This window comes from Colius striatus, chromosome Z, assembly GCF_028858725.1.
Source record: "Colius striatus isolate bColStr4 chromosome Z, bColStr4.1.hap1, whole genome shotgun sequence".
In the NCBI taxonomy this organism is placed as follows: Eukaryota; Metazoa; Chordata; class Aves; order Coliiformes; family Coliidae; genus Colius; species Colius striatus.
The window spans coordinates 51428795-51451914 of NC_084790.1; the positions used below are offsets into that span (position 1 = coordinate 51428795).

General features: G+C 39.9%; 1 protein-coding gene across 8 annotated transcripts in view; it reads right to left on the reverse strand.

Moving 5' to 3' along the window:
- Positions 1-20603, reverse strand: part of FCHO2 (FCH and mu domain containing endocytic adaptor 2) — an 84083-nt gene extending 63480 nt beyond the window's left edge. For 6 of the 8 annotated variants that reach the window (XR_009820806.1, XM_062017408.1, XM_062017414.1 and 3 more), the window contains exons 1-3: positions 20416-20603; positions 10317-10408; positions 1287-1361 (exon numbers count right to left, since the gene is read on the reverse strand). Coding sequence is in view for 7 of the 8 variants with exons in the window: in XM_062017408.1 (XP_061873392.1) it covers positions 1287-1361; positions 10317-10408; positions 20416-20472 (224 nt within the window). In the remaining variant the exon portion in view is untranslated. Of the gene's footprint in view, positions 1-1286; positions 1362-10316; positions 10409-16623; positions 16711-20415 lie in introns of those variants that run through there. The other 2 variants (XM_062017409.1, XM_062017411.1) reach the window with 2 other exon arrangements.
- Positions 20604-23120: the final 2517 nt, after the last annotated feature.

A 23120-nucleotide genomic window follows, 5' to 3' on the forward strand; every position in this document is an offset into this window, starting at 1 on the left:
CATCATGAAAAGACTGACTGAAACCCCCATTCCCTGACTCACTGACCCATTCAATGTGGGAGGAGGCAAAGACACTAGGATCAGGACTTTTAGCCCAGGAAGACAGAAGGGTGGGGGGAAAGTGGTCTTAAAGGGTTCATTGTGCTTTTCATCATTGTATCACTCTCTGGTTTCTGATTGCTATGTTTTTGGTGAGTGGTCAATTAAATTAATTTCTGTTTTCTTCCCCAAGAAGAAAATTTGTCTGTTTTGCCTTGTCTGTTTTGCCCAGGACCATAAGTGGCAATTGAGCCCTTCCTGTCCTTAGGGAGTTCCAAATGCCCTCAGTACTTACAGCTGACCATGCTCCTTTGTTTCTAATGGGCCTAAACCAAGACACTTGACTACTTAGGTTTCTAGTTGTCTTACATCATTACAGCATGAGATACAGGAAAAAATATTGGCAAAATGGTCTGCCAGTAACCGATTCACAGATTAACCCTATGGTACAGGAAGGGAGACAAGAAGTCATTCCTCAGATTCATATTTCCATACTGAATTGACTTCTTCAGATAAAGATACATTCTTACCTCAGTTTCCTGGTTAATGCTGCTAAAATATCTATACTATATATACCCTTCAAAGCACTGATGTTTGATCTAACATGAACTTTTAAAGAGCAGCAACTACTGGTCTCATATTATCCACTGATGAAAATTTCCCACATTTCTAACTGTGATTTCTAGAAATATCTAGCCTTATCTAAGAAGTCCAAGTTCTTGCAGGCATAATCTTTCTAATGAAAAAATATCCATGAATCACTCCAGTTTTTAAAGGATATCCCTTGTACAAATTTTCCATTAAATTATGAAATATATCTATTGAAAAATTGTATTCTTAACATCACTTGAGACACAGATAACACACTAGATAGCAGAAATAATAGAAATAAATTTACTGTCACATTTGAAGACCACACGTTCTCTTTCCAGAAGAATTACCATAGGTTTGAGAGTACAGAATATAAAGTCATGTTCTTTATTATGTCTCAGAAGAACTAGACCTTAAACACAGATAAACAGACAGTCTCTCCATGTTTGGGCTTTTTTTTTTTTTTTTTAAACTGTGAGTAATGAACTGTACTGTCTTTGTTCTTGTCATAGCTGCATGATACTTTGCATGGTTACTGAAGAACTAACAATAATTTTTGAATATGAAAAAACTAATGCTACCTTCAACATAATCCATAAAATATTTAGAATCAAACTTCACTCACCATCTATGCAATTTCTCTCTTATGTACTTACCCAAGTTGTGTGTAATTACTTGCTGATTTGGCTAGTTTTGTCATTGACCTTGAATATGCCTCCTCTATTGTAGCCCTGTGAAAGAAAGCCATCAACGGTATAATCAAAAAGTCGGTCAGATGAATACGCATTCTAAAGGTGCAAACAGAGCTTTTGCTTTAGCTGAAAATTACTCTGTTTTAACGACCTTGCAAAAACTGCATGCAAAATAACAGAATTACATTTAAAAAAAATAAGAATCCTGTGACAGAAAGTTGAAGGGAACAGAAACAAGTAGAACTTAGGAACTCAAGAGTTGAAAAGGCTGTTTCCTTCCTTCCTATATTCTCTGTTGTTCCCCCCTGCCTTCAACACTGTATAGCAAGTCAGAACAAAGCAACATAACAATCACCTGCCTAGCACCGTTTAAGCACCATAGATTTAATACACAATAAATCAAAGATATGTGTATTAAAAACATTAAAATAAAAAACCCTGAATGCTTAATGAGCAATCACATTTTATTTAATGGGGTCTTGTTTAGTCTTTTTCTAGGGTTTTTTTGTTTGTTTGCTGTAGTTCTTTGCATAGTTATATTTAGTTTGAAAAACAGTAAAATAATGTGCAATGAAAAGCGTTTATATTCATTGATACTGTTTAGAGATTTTTAAAGAAGGTTGTCTCAACACATTCTGATTTATTTTGCAAAACCTCTTCCCTACATAAAGTTTCACTACCTTTTCCTGCAAAGCCACAATTTTACTTGCCTTTTGGAGATTTTAAATCCAAGTCTCAAAACAGATTTCCTCCTTAGAGCCTCTGCTGGTACAATTGGCATGGAATAGCCATCACACAAAATGTTTTCACAGCAGTTGCTCCCTGCAAATCCTCCCCCTATCAATCTTCCTCACCCTCCTATTTCTAGGGTAAAGATATACACTATTTTAATTTTTACACACTAAATCAATATTCAACATGTAGGGTCAACTTCAATTTAGAAGCATCCTGGATTTGAGTAAATACTGTAATTGCCATTTCTTGAAAACGGAAAAGCCTGTAGCCATTTCCTTCTTGCTGAATAGTATGTTTATTTAGGGGCAAAAGAGAAAAAAAACCAGGGAAATTAAGAAGTTATTCCTCTCTTCAGTTACACCATGATTATAAGCACTTATTGCTGAAGCAGAAGGTTTCATTTCTTCTTTACAGCAACATTTTCCAAGCAAAAAATTTTTCATGTGAAAATACGAAAAGTAGCAGTAAACACCCAAAACAGAGCGGCATATATGTAAACGTACTGAAATCACAAAATATCTATCCAGTCAGTTGAACAATCAGTTTCAAGAAGGAGATTAAACTGTAAAATGCAATAACGCAGCTTCAGAATCACAGAATGGTACAGGCTGGAAGTGGCCTCTAGAGATCATCTAGTCCTGCTAAAGCAGGTTCACCTCGATCAGGCCACACAGGAATGCATCCAGGCGGGTTTTGAAAACTTCCAGAGAAGGGGAGTCCACACTCTCTCTGGGCAGCCTGTGCCAGCGTTCCCTCACCCTCACAGTAAATAAGCTTTTCCTCCTGTTCAAGTGGAATCACAGAATGGTATGGGTTGGAAGGGGTCTTTTAGAGATCATCTAGTCCAACTCTCCCGCAGAAGCAGGTCCACTTAGATGAAGTCATACAAGAATGCATCCAGGTGGGTCTTGAAGACCTCCAAGGAAGGAGACTTGACAACTTCCAAACTTCCAGCTTGTACCCACTGTCCCTTTTCCTGTCACTGGGCACTATCAAAAAAAGACTGTCTCCGCCCCATCTTCTTGACACCTGTTCTTTGCATACCTCACTGCCTGAGGTTTCTGATGAGGATGTTATGGAAGACAGTGTCAAAAGCCTTGCTGAAGTCAAGGTAGATGACATTCACTGCTCTCCCTTCATCTAGCTATCCAGTTATACCCTCGTAGAAGGCTGTCAGGTTGGTCAAACAGGACTTCCCCTGGTAACCATATTTTCCTTCATATGTTTATTAATAACTTTGAGGATAAGTTGTTCCATCAAAAAACCAAAAAAGTTTGAAATGTGTTTATATATAATAATATAACATTTTTGTATTGTATCTGCTATTCCAACTGGATATTCTAGAAGGAGCAGAAGATTCCTCCTTGGCTCTGTTACTTGTCAATACCAGTTCAATTTTCAACAGTAGTGTTTCACTTCTTTCAGTTTTGCTTTTGATTATTTGTTAATGGTCAAGCATTAAAAGAACTGAGAGACAGTGTATCTGTGGTTCAGAAATGTCATCTGAAAGAGTGAATTTTATGACTACTCTGGTTTAGTAAGGAGCAGGTTTTGCTTGGTAACAGGGGGAGCAGGTTGCAGTGAAGACCCAGTGAAGAGTTTGTTGACTCTCCCCCTGGCTCCTGGGTTTACACCCACCTCCGGCCCGGCTGGGCCAATCTGGCGCCTCTGCCTTCACTATTTAGGGACAGGAATTTGAAGTGCTGGCAGGTGGTGTTTGAGTGATACAAGATGGAGGTGACCACGTGGACCCCACAGCCAGAGAAGGAGGAAGAAAGGAGAAGCAATAGACCAGAGACCCCTCTGCAAGCTGTGGCGAGAACGCAGGCTGTACCCCTGCAACCCATGCAGGGCCATGGCAGGACTGAGAGCCACCAGCAGCTCCGTGTGAGTGAGCCCAGATGGGTGAGAGACTGTGTGAGGAGGCGGCCATGGCCCAGGCCGTGTTGGAGAGCCTGCGCGCCACAGAGCAGCCCCACACGAGAGGCAGAGAGGAGCTGCAGCCTTTGGGATAAATGCGTGTCCCAGCAGCCCGTACAGGGCTGCCGTATGTGTGAGGTACCCCATGGACTTTCACGGAGGACGGGTGCGGAGCCCTCCTGTCCTGAGGAGAGACACAAACGGCAGAAGCTATTGGGAACAGACTGACTGAAACCCTCACCAACAGCCGTTCAGTGGGTGAGGAGGTAAAAACATCGGGATCAAGGCTCTGAGCCCGGGAAGAGGGGAGGTGTGGCAAGAAGGTGTTCTTAAAGGGCTGGTCAGACTCTTCACTGTTGTACTACTCTGTGTTGTTTTATTTTGGTTATGTTTTGGGTTTTGGGGGTATGTTTTAGTTGATGTTGCATTAAATCATTTTCTGTTTTCTTCCCCAAACCTAGTGGCCTGGTCTGTTTTGTCCTGAACCTTAAGTGGCAATTAAGCTTTCCCTGCCCTTTGGCTATTCTCAGCCTCTTTGGTACTTGAAGCTAATCATGGTCTTTGTTCCCTGATGGGCCTAAACCATGACAATAACAGGCAGTCTAATCAATGTTGGTAGATCTTTATCAGTGCAGGTTATTTCTGTGCTGAAAAATAGATAGCTTGGTTCTTAGTAAAGCACGCAGAAATTTTGTTTCTGGAGAAGTTAAAATGTGAGAAAGTTGAGCTGCCCTCAGATTTTTTTTCTTTTAATACTGGGGAAATATTGTAGGTGAACTGTCTCGTACTTGTGTATATTTAACACCTAAATAAACCACTGTGTTCAGCTAGGAACTGAACAGTTATTGCATTGGCTTTTCTCCAGCAGCCATTCAAGTTTTTTTCTGCACAACTTGCCTGTAAGCATCATAAGAACAATCTCCTGAATCAGAAGAAACTGGCAATGCATATATATTACCTTTTAACTTTTAAATGTTTAACAGATCCCAAGCAAAGAATCACAGAATGGTGGCAGTTGTAAAGGGGCCAATAGAGACCATCTAGTCCAAGCACCTGCTAAAGCAGGTTCACCTAGGTCAGGTCACACAGGAATGCGTTGAGGTGGGTTTTGAAAGCCTCCAGAGAAGGTTTCACACCCTCCCTGGGCAGTCTGTGCCTCACCCACAGAAGAAAGAAGTTTTTCCTCATGTTCAAGTGGAGCTTCCTGTATTTCAGTTTGTGCCTGTTACCCCTTGTCCTGTCACTGGGCACTACAGAGAAAAGACTGCTCCTGTCTTCTTGACACCCATCTTTTGTATTTATGAGCACTGATAATGTAGCCTCTCAGTCTTCACTTCTCCAGGCTAAATAGCCCCAGGTCTGTCAGCCTTGCCTTGTAAGAGTTCCAGTCTCCTGATCCTCTTTCTGGCACTTTGCTGGACTCTCTCCAGAAGTTCAAATCAGTGAAATTTAATTTACTGACATATTCATAGTGTGTTAACTGTATATCAGAGAGCTTCTGAAAGTCAGTTGGTGGGACAAATGTAGATAGACTACCACAACTGGTCACTAACTGCATTTTTCAAATGTTAGTGTTTCTAACTGGTGTGTGTTGTTACTGCATGGTAACTTGTGGAACTGCAGTTTTTTAGAGATTGCTCAGGTAACTATTCTGTAAATTGCTCCAAAAAAAGGAGGCATGGATTTTGCACAGAAATACTGTGATTTTTTTTTTTTTAAAGATAAAAAAATGTAAAAGGCACTGCACTATGAAATTGAGGAAGCTTTGATAAAAACTGTGGATACTTAATAAAAATGTATGGCTCATCATGGTAATTTAAAAAAACAACAACAAAACCAAAACAATAGTGCCTCTTCTAGGCATCTGTGCATAGTGCTTCTTGTAGTGAAATAAGCAAGAATTCCAAAATTGGAAACTTTTCTTATAAAAAAATACGTACATATGTGTACATATCTATGAGATTAGTTGACTTTTTTGTGGTTGATAACTTCACAGTTTTTTCTAAAAGAGATTTAAAGTGTAATTTTTAACAGGGAGGACTTGCTGATCCCCAGAAGGCTGTGCTGCCATTCAGTGGGATCTCAACTGGCTTGAGAGTTGGGCAGAGAGGAACCTCATGAGGTGCAACAAGGGCAAGTGCAGAGTCCTGCACCTGGGGAGGAACAACCCTGGAGGTTGAACTGCTGGAAAGCAGCTCTGCAAAGAGAAACCTGGGAGTCCTGATTGATAATAAACTGATCATGAACCAGCAATGTGCCCTCAAGGACAAGAAGGCCAATGGCATCCTGGGATGCGTCAAGAAGAGTGTGTCCAGCAGGTCAAGGGAGGTTCTGCATCTTCTCTGCTCTGCCCTGGTGAGGCTTCACCTGGAGTCCTGTGTCCAGCTCTGGGGTCCTCAGCTCAAGAGGGACAGGAAACTTCTGGAGAGAGTCCTGTGCAGGCCCATCGAGATGATAAGGGGAATGGAACAGCTTCTTTAGGAGGAAAGGCTGCAGGAACTGGGGCTGTTTAGTCTAAAGAAGGAGACTGTGGGGAGATCTCATTAATATTTACAAATATTTAAATAGTGGGAGTCAGCAGGTTGGGGAATCACTTTTTTCTATTGTATCTAGTGACAGGACAAGGGGTAATGAAATGAAGCTGGAATACAAAAAGTTTGATTTTAACATAAAAAACCTATTTTACTGTTCAGGTGAGGAAGCCCTGACACAGGCTGCCCAGGGAGGGTGTGGAGTCTCCTTCTCTGGAGGTTTTCAAAACCTGCCTGGATGTGTTCCTGTGGGAACTGATCTAGGTGAATCTGCTTCAGCAAGGGTATTGGATTAGGTCTCCAAAGATTCCTTTCAACCCCTACCATTCCATGATTCTATGAAACAGGTTTGAAGTTTCAGAACGTTCTTACAGAGATTTTGAAAGAAAAATCTTAAAATCATCCTTAAGCTGACTGTAATAAAAAATTTCCACATCCTGTACAATTTTTTCTTTCTTATTACTATTTCTAAGGCTGGAGAAAAAAAGAACAATAGTCTGTTCCCTGATTAGGCTACACAACACAAATAACAGAGAATAGCTTCATACAGACATGTGTCTTTGTGCCCAAAGTTGTCCATATGTCCAAAGCCACTCAACCATCTTTTATTCCTGAGATCATTCCATAAAAAACCTCAAATTCTCTGGCTAGTCTGAAGATTCCAGCAATCTTAACTGACCAGGTGACTACTGTCAAAAAGTACACAAAAATATTAAGCATGTCATCTTGTTGAAAGTACCACCAACTCAGATCTGTCTCCTCTACCTATCCAGTAGTTTTCACTACCCTACTTCTCCACTTCTGAAAAAAAAAAAAAAAAAAAAAAAAAAAAAGAGTTCCAACATATTAAAAACTATCAGAATGACAGATGTAAAGAATATTCAAATATCTGTAATTTAGTTTTCACAGGTAACAGTTCAGAAAATCTGGTACATTACAAGTCAGGGCATAAACCCACTAGATTCTAGGACACTCCTAAGAAATGCGGTTCATAGAATCATAGAATGGTAGGGGTTGGAAGGGACCTCCAGAGATCATCTAGTTCAACCCCCTGCAGAAGCAGGTTCACCTAGATCAGGTCGCATAGGAACATCCACTTAAATATTTCTAGTGGAAAACAGTACTGTAAAACAGTACTTAGACTACACCCTGTGGAAGGAGGATGGGGACAGATAATTGTGTGCAACATTTCTTTATTTCTTTGCAATAAACAAAGACTCAAAATGCAACACAGTTAAGACAATTAGACTGTTGTAAAATATTGTTAAAGTATTGGCCAACCCAATTTCTTTTTGGATCAAGAATTTGATCCATGTGAATAAAGTTGTGCTACAGAATCATTTCCTGGGAAATGAACTGATATCCCACAGTAACTACATAATGGTAGTGAAGGGCTTCACTGCCTAGATATGGACACTCAAAAATATTTTTATTAAAGTGAGGGTAAGTATTTAAAGCCCATCTATTTCTTAGAAACTACAAACTCTATGAAAGAACTACTGCTAGTTTAGACTAAGATTTATTAGTGATGCACCTCTCACTTGAAACAAACTACTTATTTAGCATTCAACTGCCTTTTCAATGGCAGCCTGCCATACTAACATCCATCATTAAAGCACGGCTGAGAAAATAATGGAACAGATTAGATACCAGGTTTAATATGCTGATGGGAGGAGGTCACCAGAAAGGAGTGAACTTACTGCTGCCAGCCTGCATCACTGACAGATGTCTTCCAGTCCCAGGTCAAGTTGCTCTTACAGAACTATACTGAAGCTTTGTCAAATAAACTGAAATGTATCACTTAGGTTCCATTCAATCTCAGTATGCTAATGAAAACTAAAATTACTCATATATTTTACAAAAAATGTTGTTAAGGTGACTGCATTCTCTTTGGCACATCCTGATCCATGCTGAAGAACACAAAAGAACACAATTTCTTGATCCCTCATTGAGTATAAAGTGCCTCTCTGGATACTCATGTATTACTATATGCTCATGAATCTTTTGTCCTAAATGTTATTTAAACATGTTTAACCGGAGGAAAAAAAAAAAAACCTCCTGTCTCCTTCTTGACAAATCGCTAGAATTAGCAGAAGCTTCACCTGAATATTTTCTAATATGTGGTGAAAGATCCAAATATTTTACTAACTGCAAAGGCACACCTCATTTAAAATTTAATATGGAAGTAGTTTTTTTAAAGAGTAAAAAAACCCCTCAGAATGCTATATTTTTTTTACGAGGAATTTTGTGTAGAATGAATTGTCAAGTTTTATTTATGTCACTATAATAAAGAACATAATCCCGGCAAGATAGAGCATCAAGTTATTTTTACCCATTTAGGTAAGACCTTTCACCTTAGGATCAGTATAAAACAAAGCATGCCTAAAGAATACAACAAAAAGGAGATATGAAGCAGAGTAAGAGAGCTTTGGATCTAAATATGGAGGTAAATCAAAATGCAACAGATGTAAAACTAGTAAAATTAAACATGTCCATATGATGTACAGCTTAGGTTCGTGACTTACTGGAATTAAAAACTGAGTGATCCCAAAAATTAAAACAGTTTTCAAAGCAAAGATCCAGACATTCACAAGCATAACACAAAGCAAACACTTCTAACAGTCAACTGTGAAGCAATTCACACTAAATTTGAACAGTGTGATATTGCTCTTTTTAGTCCAATGCAGGATTTCACTGAAACCCTATCTGGCTTTTTAATGTGTTCTCTGGAATAGGCGATTCTTGAAACTCAAAATTCCTTGTGTTTTTCAGTCCTTCCAACAGGAGACTGACCAGCACACATGAACACTGGAACTCACTTGCTTCTAATAAGTGGAAAGATTTTTTTTTTTTGGTCATTTTCCACAATTCAGTCAAATTATGCAAATGTCAGTGCAACTGAGTGCCTGCCAGATTTGTCACGGTTACATTTTGAGGAAATTTAAAAGAAATTCTTTATTAACATTCTTTATTTGAAGTCAAAATTGAAATTTTGACAAAAAAAAAATCCAAAAAACAAAAGGGTGCTTTTTTTGTTTTGGACAGTTGTTACTGCAACAAAGTCTCACTGAAACAGATCCTCAATCAGTCTCCTCGAAGTTTTTTCCATGTGTCATCTGGTGTCAGTAACCAAATTAAGAAAAAATTCTGCATCAGATATACAATTCATTTTGACACAAGTGGAAATCCTTATGCTCAACATAGCACCAGCAGTCTTCTTTCAGCACTAGGTTATCTGTTTTTGAAGTTGCCACATATTCAGATGTCAATTCAGCCCCTTCCATCCCATACAGAAGGCCCTGTGTTATTTGCTGCTTATTATTTTCTTGTCTCCCTTGTCTTTAACACATCTAGTTTATAAACTTCTTAATCTAAAAGTACCACTTTTTCTAAGCCCATACTAGTAGCTGCCAATACCCTAATTCTATATCTATCATCCAAAACTTTGCAAGATTGATAATTTTTGCTACTTTAAAAAAATACTGCTTTGCTTCCAAACATGATGAAAAACTAGGATTAATTTAAATTAACTGCTGGACACCTAATATGACACTTCCATCTTTTTAGTCTCACTTTTTAATTCAAACCTGAAAAATCAGAAGCTTGTTATTAACTGATGATTAAGAGTCATTATTCGGTTCTAAGTGAATGGAACAAAACTAGATATTCTTGTAGGATTTAAGAGATACTTTAAAATGCTCATTGATTTTTATATATTTTGCACATTACTGCTAAACATAATGATAAACTTAAATAAAACCACAAACGGCATACTAAAGAGCCAGGATTACAAGGGATGAATATTTACCTTTCTCTTATAAAGTCTGCTAAGTCTTTTGTTGACAAATGTCCGTGTTTCATGTTGTGATAGAGGACATCAAACCCATTGTTCCTTTCCCCCTAAAGATTAATAAAAAGAAAGCAGAAATATGAAATGCAACATGCTAAAGCAAATACAGAACAAAGTACAGAATCTATGAATTCTAATAACTGAAGTTCTATGAAGTCAATTATGTCTAATGTTTCAGCTTTTTACCGGTTGCTGTTAGTTCCTTTCAATCCTCCTACGTCTAAAACAAACATCACCTTAGCAGCTACTACTACCATCCAGCTGATGACAACTCTTCTATTACATATTTCTAGGTGACATTCAAAGCCATTTCTCTTCTAGATTTCTATAGGTCTTGTATTCTTTCACTTCCCATATTACAATTCTCAATGCTGTACTCTCTCTTCATTTCTGTCACATATTTACATTTTTTCCTGTTCACACTTTGCGATCACTGGATATCATGTTTCTCCAGTTCTTCACACTTCATACATCTTCCTCTGTTTTTTCCTAAATTTGGTTACCTCCCTCTTCCACGCTATTTTTTTCCCTTCTCACAAGTATTCTCCCTTTGTCTATAAAAGTGAGCAAGGCATATCTTATCATTAAAACTGAGACACTGCCCTAAACATTCATTAACAGATGCAGCATTCTTATCATGTCAGGCACCACAGTGAGCTTCTTCCAGATAGCAGAAAGCAACAACAGAAATGAAAGGAAGGCGAGGCAAGACACAGCATTATAGCACTGCTACTATAAAAGTTTTCCCTTCAAACTATCTGTCCCCCTGTCCCTTTCCAAAAGCTTTCAGCTCCATAAAGCTGCTACTACAAGAGATGCAGAAATATGTCCTCAGGAAAATTGCATGCATGCTAAAAGTGGAAGGGAAAGAAGGACAGAACAAAAAGTTTCAGTTGGAATGGATCTGCAGGGATCATCTAGTCCAACTGCCTGACTACTTCAAGGCTGATCAGAAACTGAAGCAGGTTGCTAAGGGTATTTGTACAAGTGCCTTTTAAACACTAACAGGCTCGGGGTATTGGTCACCTCTGCAGGATGCCTGTTTGGGTGTTTGACCACTCTTATGGTAAAGAAATGCTTCCCAACATCCAGTGTAAACCTCCTTGATGTAGCTTTGAACCATTCCCACGTGTCCTGTCCCAGGGAGCACAGATAAGCACCTCCATCTCCAATTCTTCCACTCAAGAAGCTGCAGAGGGCAATGAGGTCACCCCTCAGTCTCCTCTCCTCCAAGCTAGGCAAGCACAAAGTCCTTAGCCACTCCTTGGGACATGCCTTCCAGCCCTTTCACCAGCTTTCTTGCCTGCCTCTGGACACATCCAAAGACCCTCACATCCTTCTTAGAATTCTGGACATGTCACAATGGCAGCTCTACATCTCCAATGACAGGAACCTGAGGATTTGGTCAAATGTCCCTCCAAACACTCCTATCTTTTCTGTTCTGGAAAAAATCATTTATGCAGTCATAGGGCAAATCTGACCAGGGAAATGATGCAGCTGAAAAATAGAGCTGACAAATAAAACCAGATCACTATGAGGACAGACACAGTCAAATTGCTCAGCAGAAGTGGTGAGAGCAAAGAGGAGAAAGCAGGCAGGGATCTGCTACCTTAGGAAAGTGGAAGCAGCCATGGGTTGATGGAAGAACTTCACTTCACTTCTGTGAAGTGTTAGCTGCACTAGCAAATAGATCAGTCAATAATACAGCAAGTTGCCTTAAATGACGCCACATACAGACACGTAAATTTACAAATAACAGACAATGGAAGGCAATTTGATTCATTACTAGCCAGGATTAATTGCTTTACTTCTTCCATGCATCACAGAAAACAAACCCAAACAAACATAAAGAAAAAACATCTGTAAGAGCCCAGTGACTTGTAACCTGATAAAGGTCATCAAAATGCAGATTGGTTTATCATAAAGGCAATTACAGAGAGTTTGGTAAAAAGTACAAGCAGAACTAAACTGAATACATGTAAATACAGAGCAAGGCTTTTATAAGTTTTTGAAAATAAAAAAATTATAAGAACACCATAGAGATTTTCACTTCTCCTTCACTCCTTTCTAAACTTTTTCCCTTGTAGTCTGAAGCCACAATAATTTTGACGACTGGTGCACAAATAAGTAGCTTATTAACTTTCTGTATTTATAAACTCTGGATGCCATTGCATTACAAAACCACCACAATAGCTCTGTAATTAGGACCTGCTCAACACAGACTGCTTCTGAACTTTTCATAATGGGATTTTTAATGGAGACTTTTCTATACTGGAACTCCATAAATTTCCTGCTACTGTAGAAAGACAGGAAGGGTAGCATAGCCATGACCTAGCCTTTGGCTGCAGCCTTCCTGATGGCTGATAATCTATCAGAAATGTGACTTTGCAAATGTTTAGAGAATGGAATGAGCCACAACAATCAATACCAAGCATCAACTTGTCCCCTATCTGCAACTGAAGGTTACTGCAAAGGAACTCATTTTTTAATTTAAATGAAGTTTTCTAATCAGTCCTGTTTTTTTTTACTGACTTCTCATTGAATAACAGAAAGTACAACAGGGAAACTGAACAGATACTTTCCTCAATTAAAAAAAGAGTCTCCTGAAATCAGGAGAATTAAAACTAGGAACTAGGAAATTAAAAAAGCTCTCCTGATCTTTTATAAACTAGCAATAGTTCTTGGTGGCACAGAGGCTATGTGATAAATACATTACAGTTTAAACTAAGCAGTAAGTCCAAAGCAGGTTTCCAGATTTGAAGGTCTATGTGGAGCCATGCACTAAGCCATGCACAACTAAAAGATGCAACTTCCCTTGTAAACATACAAAGTGTCATCTGTTTTGCCAACATCAGGCTTTACCTGTAAGTACAAACATTTAGACTTCAAAATTATTTAATAACTTGCACAATCAAGAGTTCTGATGCTTAATCTGATGACAATTCTATAGATGATGATATCTGCCCCTTATGTTTAGAGACACATGTACCAATATGTACTAAAAAATAAGTATGGTTTTGCAGTGCTGAGAGCAGACATTTTTCTGCTTAGCAAAATCTATAGACTATCCACAATGTCTCCATTCAGAAATGATGTTCTTCTTCATGAACATCAGGGGTTTGTTGTGGCTAAGAGGAAAAGTAGTTCCATTTACAGAAACCAAGTATGTATTTGCATGCACATGTATCATCAACACTGTTTATTTGTGTTTTTGTTGCTTTTCTCCACACTGCCTCTCCTCACATACAATTCTGTACATGGAAATATGTGTGTCTAGACAATTTTTCTTCAGTGTTTTTACCTGTTCCTTCCTGGTAGCAACAGTAATGGCTGGGAGCCCAATACCAGCCTACTTAAAAATAAGTAAATGTGGCACATAGAGGGAATTGATGTGACCTTACACTCGCATTCAGAAGCAATTACCATCCAGTGCTATGACAGACAGTCAGTGAAATGGGATGCAGATTCTTCTAGAAGTTACATCTTGGAGAAAGAGGAACTTCTATTTCCACATATAGCACCAGGCCCTTTGCAACAGACTTGCAGATCAGTTTGAAAGATTATTCTAAATGTCATTTTGCAGGTTAAACACCATCTGTTGAGGATGACTCCATCATCACTCAACAGAAAACAAATGTAAAACCATATGATAATGCAAAATATAATAAGCTGTCTCCTCTCTGTATGGGCTCTGTTTAATTACTTTGAAGTTCACCAGCAGTCTTCTTCTTCCCCAGAGCTAACAAAACTTTCTGCATCAGCTGGTGTTCTTGTTGAAGTTTCCAATTTTACTCTGCTGTAAGACAGCTCTTCTGTGTACACAGTATAGATATCCTCCAAATGAAAGCCATTGAAGGAAACAAGATTTCAAATACAAGTAAATACTCCACTTAAAAAAGCCTACAATGAGGCACTACTGACTATATTTGCATACAAAATAAATTGCCACTGAAAGCCAGGGCAGTCAATCCTTCCACATCCCCTCATCAAGAGCTAGCTATAACCATCTTCTCATGGAAATGAAAGTAACCTTGTCAGCAAATGTAAAGCAAGATTTCAGCATTTCCATGACTTGTGCATAACAGGAAGCAGATTACAGGAACTTTGTTTTACTGAGCTACTTGACAGACTTAAAAAAATTTAAAGAATGCTTGTGTGTTGTGTATAAAGATGATTCTGCATTTGCTACGTTTGGTAAGGTAGACAGAAATTTCTGGACAATCTGCAGTAGTACTTACTTCCTAGGTCTCAAATCAAATTGTATGAGTGCAAACTGTAAAACTGTCTACTTTGAATTAAAACTGTTCAACATTAAAGCTTACTAGGGTAAAAAAATTATATTCTCTATTGCAGTACTGTCCTTTCACATAGTATAAACAAGTGTTTCTCAACTATTAAGGTGATTCTTAAGTTCCTAGACTAGTCAGATAGGTACTACTGTTTAGCTAGTGTGAGAAGTAAGAAAAGGACAACAGCAAATACTGTTTTCACAGTAAAATTAAGTATATGAGGCAATAAAAGGCACTCACAATTCTTAAACACATTTTGATTTTGGTCAGACTTCAGAAGCTTCATTCCAAGTTTGACTTTTGCCAAGTTCAGCAAGTAAAGAACCGTTTGATAATAACAGAATTACTACCATTTCAAACTTTGCTTTTAGAACATACATTAGCAGTGGACAAGCACACACAATCGTTCCCCTCAACCCTTTAAACATGACCACATCACCACATTACAAAGAAGGAATGGAACAGACTGAAAAAACTGTACTTTTGATTGCAAACTGTTAAAGTCATAACCTGCCTAATCCATAACCTACCCGACCCACAACTTATTCTCTAGGAAACAGGCAGACAAATATTCAAACTGCAACATTTGGAAGTTGTACTCCAACTTAATTACATGATTTCTTTTTAACCATAAAATGTTTATGTCCCTAATCATCATAAAATGAAACCTGAGATTCTCCAAATTAAGTTTCCAAATCCCAGTTAAACCTGACAACTGCCTTTGGCAAACACGATATATCAAATATGACCAACATCCCCCACCGTGTTAGATAAATGCTAAATAAGAAAAGCCTAGAGAAAAATGAATGTGGCAAACAGAATCACTTCAGTTTTAGGGGTGAGACTACAAAGCTTCCTTTGCCTCTCATTTTGGTCAGGTCCAGAGAAGTTATCCTACAGCTAGTTTTACACCTAATTACTGCTACTGCTCCCCTGTCAGATACGAATATGGAAGACCCACACCCCTCAAGAGATTATGCATGCACAAATACTAATACAGATAAATCATAACGACATTGAAGTATCTTTGGTAAAAAGACACTGTATTCCAGACTTGCACCCAATTAAAGCACAAATTTTAGTGCAACAGAACAACAGAGACTGGATGTTCAGTCATGCAATTGTAAAATGAAATATTGAAATATTAACTAAATCCAACTTTTTCTTCACATACAAACTTAGAAAGACATACACTATTCATTATGGTTTGTCCACTTGTACTAACAACCTGTTTTTATTCACTCATGAAGGAGTAACACTTTAAAGAAATAAAGCAATAGAAATTCTCCTAACTCCAAGGACATGTAAACTCATTTTAGATGCTCTGAAAAACACTGATGTAGTTTTCTTTAATCTCTTACTCCCTGTTGTAGTTTCAAAAAAATTAGATGTGTTTCATCCTTTCCACCTAGGCAATTACTTAATTTAATGGGACTTGTACACATAAACACTTTCCTGTGATTAATATTATGGTACTACATTTTTGAAAGCTAGCTCTCAGTAAACTTGAATATCTGAGTGAAAGAGCTACAGAAAACTGAGAACACTGAAACATGGAAAAAAAGCAGTCACCTTTGGTTTTATGTGGACAACATTTCATTTCCAGTTCTCAAAAGTTTTGAGAAGTCTGAATGTGAATTGCAATCCAGCAATTTCAATTTTCTTCTTCAAGTTTCAATAAATTAAAAAAAGATTGGCTCCAGAGCAGCTCTATGTGCATGAGGAAGTGCCGATATTTTCCTCCATATCTAGATAATTACAATTATTTTTTGAACTCCAACTCATGCTGGATGCACACACACAGAGGGAGGAGACTAAGCAAATATTGCACAACAGCTCTCCTGAAACTCAGCATCCAAGTGTATGCCAAGCAGAAAATTAGCACTGCGTAAACACATGAATGGAACTCCAGATGGAAGCATGACAAGTCTCAATATTACTCATATCGCATAAGTGCGTAAGACAATACATCTTACGTTTACTACAGCAAGCCTCTTCACACAGCTGAGATTATTAACCCCGGATACTGTCAGCCCCTACTTGTTACAGAAGCTCTTGACAGGAAAGGACTCCTCCTCATGGCCATTCCAAAAGCTACAGGGAACACAAGCAGTTATAAAGATAAAATAAAAAGAATTTGTCAAAGCCAACTGAAACACACATTTTTATACCCCAGAGCTTCCAGAATCATTATACAGCAACTGGTTTCAACAATACATGAAACTTCCAACAGTTTAATCAAATTAATTCAAAACAATAAACAAATACTGACTGGCTTAGAAATGGCTAATTTTTGTAGACCTGACATAGTTTAATAGCCTTACAATTAATAGCAGTATCACCTGCACCTGTCAGTTTACATACAAGGGTCAACACTTCCTAAGCGGTGTTAAGAAAACTGTCAGTGATAACAAATGCTTTTTACTCTACTGTACTACTCTACTAGTAAGAATGTAGTCAATGGACTGAATGACCTTTCAAGGTCCCTTCCAACCCTTAAGATTCTGTGATTCTGTAAAAGAGACAAAATGTATCTATGTGTAATGGAAATAACTTATGGAAGTGATCCCTTTAAATGACATCATTGTTTTGATGTAGTGCATACATAGCTGCAAGCACCCAGTGTTTTATGACAACATCCTAATTAGGATGTTGGGAATGTTTGGCTATGTGACATAAATGCCTAAAACTCAGTCATAAGAATCAAAGCCATTTATAGCCTGTACTACTAGTTCATAATTTCCGATGCCACAATAAAGTAACTGTATCCTACTGACGTTGAAAACTGGTGCTCTACAGTGCCTTGCTCTTGTTAGCAGACCCCTACGTTCTCCCAGTGACAGTAAAATTTTCCAAGTGACAGCACAAGTCTCTGCACTTCAAATTCACATACCTTGAAAATAGTCTTGTTTATCTCTCAATGACCTCTTACAAGCAGTCAACAGAAGACAGGCCGATAAAAGGTCCATTTTTCTTACATCCTCCAACCATTTTTTTTTTAATTGCAACTATTCAAACACTTTCAAAAGAAGTACAAGTTGAAAGCCTCATGATAAGCCTCAAGACGATTACCATAAAGAAGCTAAGACCTGTACTGTTTAACTGAAGAACTTTTAGGAAATTCTTAGAAGACAACAGCCTAAATAGTGAGTTAAAAATTGATATGCATTCGCACACATACCACTTCTCTTTTCTGGAGAAACCAATTAAAAGCCCTCAAGTTTTTTATGTCTTTTCCTATCAGCTACAGCAAACTACCAAACTGGGGGAGAGAACCCTACAGCTCAAGATCCAGACTTCCACTTCCAATGAACAATTTCAGCTGCAAACTGATGACAGTGTGTACAACAAATAAGCAAATATTAATTATGCTTTGGATTAATTTTCACACTAGTGCTTTAGAAAGCATAATTATCCCATTCCACTGGTGACAAAAAGATTTTCCCTACTGTTACCTAGAAGGATAAGGCAAAAGCAGGAAATAGAAAACAATTATTCCAAAGTTCTACACATACACCTTTCTTTCTCCTTATGTATTTCTTTCCATTATTTTTGGTCACTATGCACTAAGTGCATTTTAACAGCAATCATCTCATTTCCATCCTGCTGCACTTTGAAGTGTATATAGATAGTATACTTAGTCTCCCAAAGCAGTGCAGTAACAGCTCTGAACAATAACCTGTTCTCAAAAGTTAATAAAAATGAGAAGCCTAAAGATTCAAAATGCACAAGTCTACAATTTAAGCAAGGTTCTGAGAAATTCAGAATTTTCTGATTTTAAAAATCCATCACATTTACACACTGCAGTTAACCTTTAAAAATATTTACCCACAACAGCAAAGAAGGAACAGCTCCTATGTATTTTTTTCCACAATATAAAACCCTGTTCATGGTTTTACAGAGGTTTCTTAGGTTTTGAAGTTTAAGACCCTGTCTAATGTCTTTGCTGTCACTGCGAGACAAACAAGAAAAGTACACTTGTTGTTCTCCTCTGTGTCATTTTTTTCAGCTAGTAGAAACACACCAGTAGAAGAAGAAAACTACTTCTCCAGGCACTCAGTGATGACCTACACTAGCAGTTTTGCCAACAGAGCTGTAAGGCAGAGGCTCTGCATAGCAGAGAGAGGGAGGATTGGAAGATTTTTTTCAGCTAGCAGAAACACTCACACCAGCAGAAGAAGAAAACTACTTCTCCAGGCACTCACTGATGACCTACACTAGCAGTTTTGCCAACAGAGCTGTAAGGCAGAGGCTCTGCATAGCAGAGAGAGAGAGGATTGGAAGTTTGGGCAGATACCTACTACTTTACATATGTTGGTGGCATTTCTGAAGACGCAGGCACTGAAAAAGAACAGCAATAGCCTGGCGCTTTCACTTATTTAACAAAACTGTCTTACTAGTACAATACAATGGATAAAACAAGCTGTAACATGAACATTTCACAGTCCATAACATAGTTAAATAGAAAAGTGTTTGATTTCAGTTAAGACAGTTAAATAAAAACCCTTCATTTTAACTTTAATCTTGGGAGGATATAGTAAGTTTCTGATGAAAATGAGAATTTTTAGATTAATTTAACTCTTACTGTTATGAAAGATAAAAGTTTTGCACATGTCAGTTAAATGCTAATCTCTGACATCGAGGCTTAAGTAGATCTGTATGCCAAGAGAGCAAATCTAATATCTTGTTTAACATTCTGTTGAAAGCAAAACTTAAGAGAGTCAAATTAAACAGTATGCTGCAGATAAAGCACAGCTTGAAACCTGGCTTCAGCTATGTTTTACATTCAAGCCGAGTATATTGTATTCGTGGAATTAGTTTTCCCTAAATATTAGGGATACCTGTTGTTTACACACAAAAAGCAGACATCTAAAAGGTGACTTCTCCTTTTTTTTTGGGTTCAGTCTTGGCAAATAACTGTTTTTATGTTTCCCGTATTAGTTGGTACAGAGGCACACTAAAAATTAAACATGCAAACAAGCAACAACAGTGTAAACAACTCGATCCCCACAAGAACACTTATTTCTGTGTTTCGGACCCGCTACGGTCACAGCGGGAGCAAGTTTCGTTTCCTGAGAGGCTCAATACTAATCCAAATCCATACTTAACTCCTTTTCTTCCCCCCTCCGTATATATCCACCTACTTAAAACTCGTATATATTTGCGCAGAAATGTATGAAAAATTGTGTTTGTTTCTAAATTGGGCTGGAGAGCCTGTTGTTCCTTAAGCTGACTGCCGTGCAGGCTCTACCTTCCGACACGCAGACAGAGACAAGTTATGGGTACAAAAGCGCGGAGCTCCGAGGCGCTGTTTCGGGTTTGCGTGATACAACTGTTAAAGCTGCTAGAGTCGGTGCCATTCCCCCGCACAACTGCATTGTTCGGGAGAGAGTGGACAGCCGCCCAAGCCGCATCCGCGCACCCCGGTGCCTGCGAGAGTGAGACCCCCGCGCACAGGGTCTGCCGCCCGCCTCCGCCGCTCCCACGGCCCCCCGCCCCCAGCGGCGGCCCGCAGTCCCTCTGCCCCTCGGCTCTCCCCCGCGGAGCCCTGCGAAGGGGCATGGGTCGGTGGTCCCCTCGCTGATACCTCGCTTTCCCCACGGCCCATCCCGGCCGAGATGAACGACGGTGTCCACCATCCCCCCTCCCCGCCTCAAGGCCCCGACCCACCGCGGGGGTGGCCTAAGAGCCGAGGCTGTTCCCGGAGAGGGGACCCCGGCTGCACCGTGCCGCGCCGTGCCGTGCCTTGCCCTGCCCGTTCCACGCACGGGAGCCGGCCCGCGGCGCTTCCCTACCCAGAAGCTCTCCACGAAGTACGCCATCATCACCCCACCGCCGCCCCGGCCACGGGCGAGCCCGGCCCCGGCCTCCTCGGGCGCCGAGACGCGACAGAGGAAACGGGCGCCGCCGCGGCGCGCCGCCCTTCCCGTCACGGTGCAACCGCCTCCTTCCACACGGCCCCGCCGCCCCGGCCCCGCGCACGCGCACAACCCGCCGCCGCGCGCCAGCGCTCCTGCGCACGCGCTGCCCGTGCGTGCGCGCCGCCGCTGTCCGGCCTCGTTGGGTGGAGCCCGCCTGAGGCGCTGCCGCAAGAGCAGCTCGGGCTGGGGGCGCTGTCTGCCCGCCGGGCCCGGCACCGCGCGCTCCGAGAGGCAGCGCCCGGCAACTCCCACCCTGGGCAAACCCAGGGCGGAGCGCCACCCCCCGAGCGACCCTGTAGAAATCCCGACTGCGAACCCTGAATACAAATCCTTGCAGGCGGAGGGCGGGCTCAGTAAAGCCCCCTCTACGCTATAGAGAATGTCAGCGGCAATTGCTGCAGTGCACGGAGAGCTGCATCCTGTTGAGAGTGGCTTCGTAAGCAAGCATCGTTCCACCCAAGCAGGACAAGATCCTTCAAAGCAGGTGATGGCTTGTCATGCTGGTACCTTTGCTCAGACAACGTAGCTTACCCTACCAACTGCCTTAACAGTTCCGGTGGCATGCTCCTAGAAATGATGTTCTTCCTCTAAAGCCAAACAGTCTGGAGAAACTGCTTACTTGAAACCTTCGTCCTGTTCCAGAGTGATTCAAAGGTAGATAAGTTTAGGTTCTGGAGGCTTGCTTATTAAAACTTACAATATTAGTTAGAAAATTGCAGTCTTGTAAGCCCAGAAATAGCTATTAGAACAACACAACGATTTCTTGTAACGTAACAATTGCTTAGCCCTGATAGTTTCAAGACAGGTATGTACTTAAACAAAGTTATTATGGCAAAGCTATTACGTTAGCTCTACACTTGAACATTTGAACATTGTACACCACTGATAATTACAAGGCCTGCCTAACCCTAAATAAAACTGTTATCTGGGATGGCAGAGGTTTTAGGCCAGTTTTCATCCTGTCCAAGGACCCAAGAGGAAAAGACCATTGCAAGGAAAGTTTGGATCTTAATCCAACAGCAATCCCTAATGACCACTGAAGGAAGCAAGAGGACACCGAAAGAAACACGACAGAGGCATGACTTGAGTGAACCAAGACAGGACTATGGGTGGGCTCGTTCCTGGAAATGTGATGAATATTCATTATTTGCTGTAAATATAAACTGAAAATCCAAAGGCTGAGGTGGGCACATTTGGTGGAGAAATCCCCATGTTCCCCAGCACTGCAATAAAGAATACCTGCTTAATAGTCACATTGGCTATTGAGTCCTGACTGGCTTCTTCACGGCATCAAGAGCAGTTCAGTTTCCAGACCTTTCATTTACTTGATGTAGATTATTAGCCATCGGAGGTGATGCTGATTACTGGACCTGAAAGAGCCATTCATATGCTGCCTGTGGCCAGCCTGTACCCAGAGTGTTGTGTTTCAGTCAAAGTGTCATATATTCTTGGCACAGTCAGCACCACAGGGCTCTTTCTGGGATCCCAAAGAGTTCCTGTTCTACCATAATGAGATGTTTTGTTGCCCAAGACAGCACGTAGGTTTTCATTATTGACTAAAAATAGAGAGACAGGTCTAAGCATTGATGTGAGGGGCTGCAGCTGGTTGTCCTATGCAAACACATTGTAAGAACTTTATTCAAACTTTATGCCAGCACAAATCCGTATCCAAGATACAAAAAAGTATGAAGCTGATATTCTACGCTGGCTGTGCAAGACCCTCCCCCCTCATGGAAACTCTTAACACTTCTGGTTTGAAAAATCTCATCTGCCTCCACCTTAACACTGATGTCCTTTGGCCTTTGTCTGTATATTATGTAAGGCACAAAGCAGAACATTCATGTCATCCCCAAGAACCTGATGAATGCAACAGCTTAGGTCAAATTTATGCCAATTAAAGTCTCCCATGAAAGCTAAATGGTTAGGAGAAAATATAGCTCAGAAGTTTACAGAGCTAGAGAATTTATCAGACAAAAAAATACTGGTTAGTGTAAACGAGACAGCCAAAACTGAACTATTTGTATCAGTGCAAGTCAGTGTGACTCATTCTGCATTACCAAATTTCAACTACCTTTGCCAAAGATACTTTCATGGAAGGTGAACAATATAATTCTGAACTCGTATTACAGTCATTGGCAACCAACTGTAGCTTTAGCCCATCACTTCCTGTAGCTCCACTAGTTCAGAAGTTCCTTTAGTTAGAATATTAGTTTAGTTTAGAATGTTACTAGCAACATTCTGCCAAAGGTCCAGTATATGCCAAGCTTCCAAAGTTGCCAACACCAAGACAGTTAGATCTAGATCTCTCTCTTGTGGTAATAGTAGTAGGCCTGTGTAGTAAGCATAATTCTAACCAGTAATAACATGCTATAGGATTTTATTTCACAAAAACTACTTCATGTATCTCTTCACATGACATAAGTAAACAGGCTGCTTCCTGGTCTGAAGAAAGATATGAACACAGTAATTTTGCAGTATGTGTTGCTATCTGTGAGGATGGAACGAGAGCAAACAGTGAGACACAATGTTCATGACCAGTGCTAAGAGTTTTT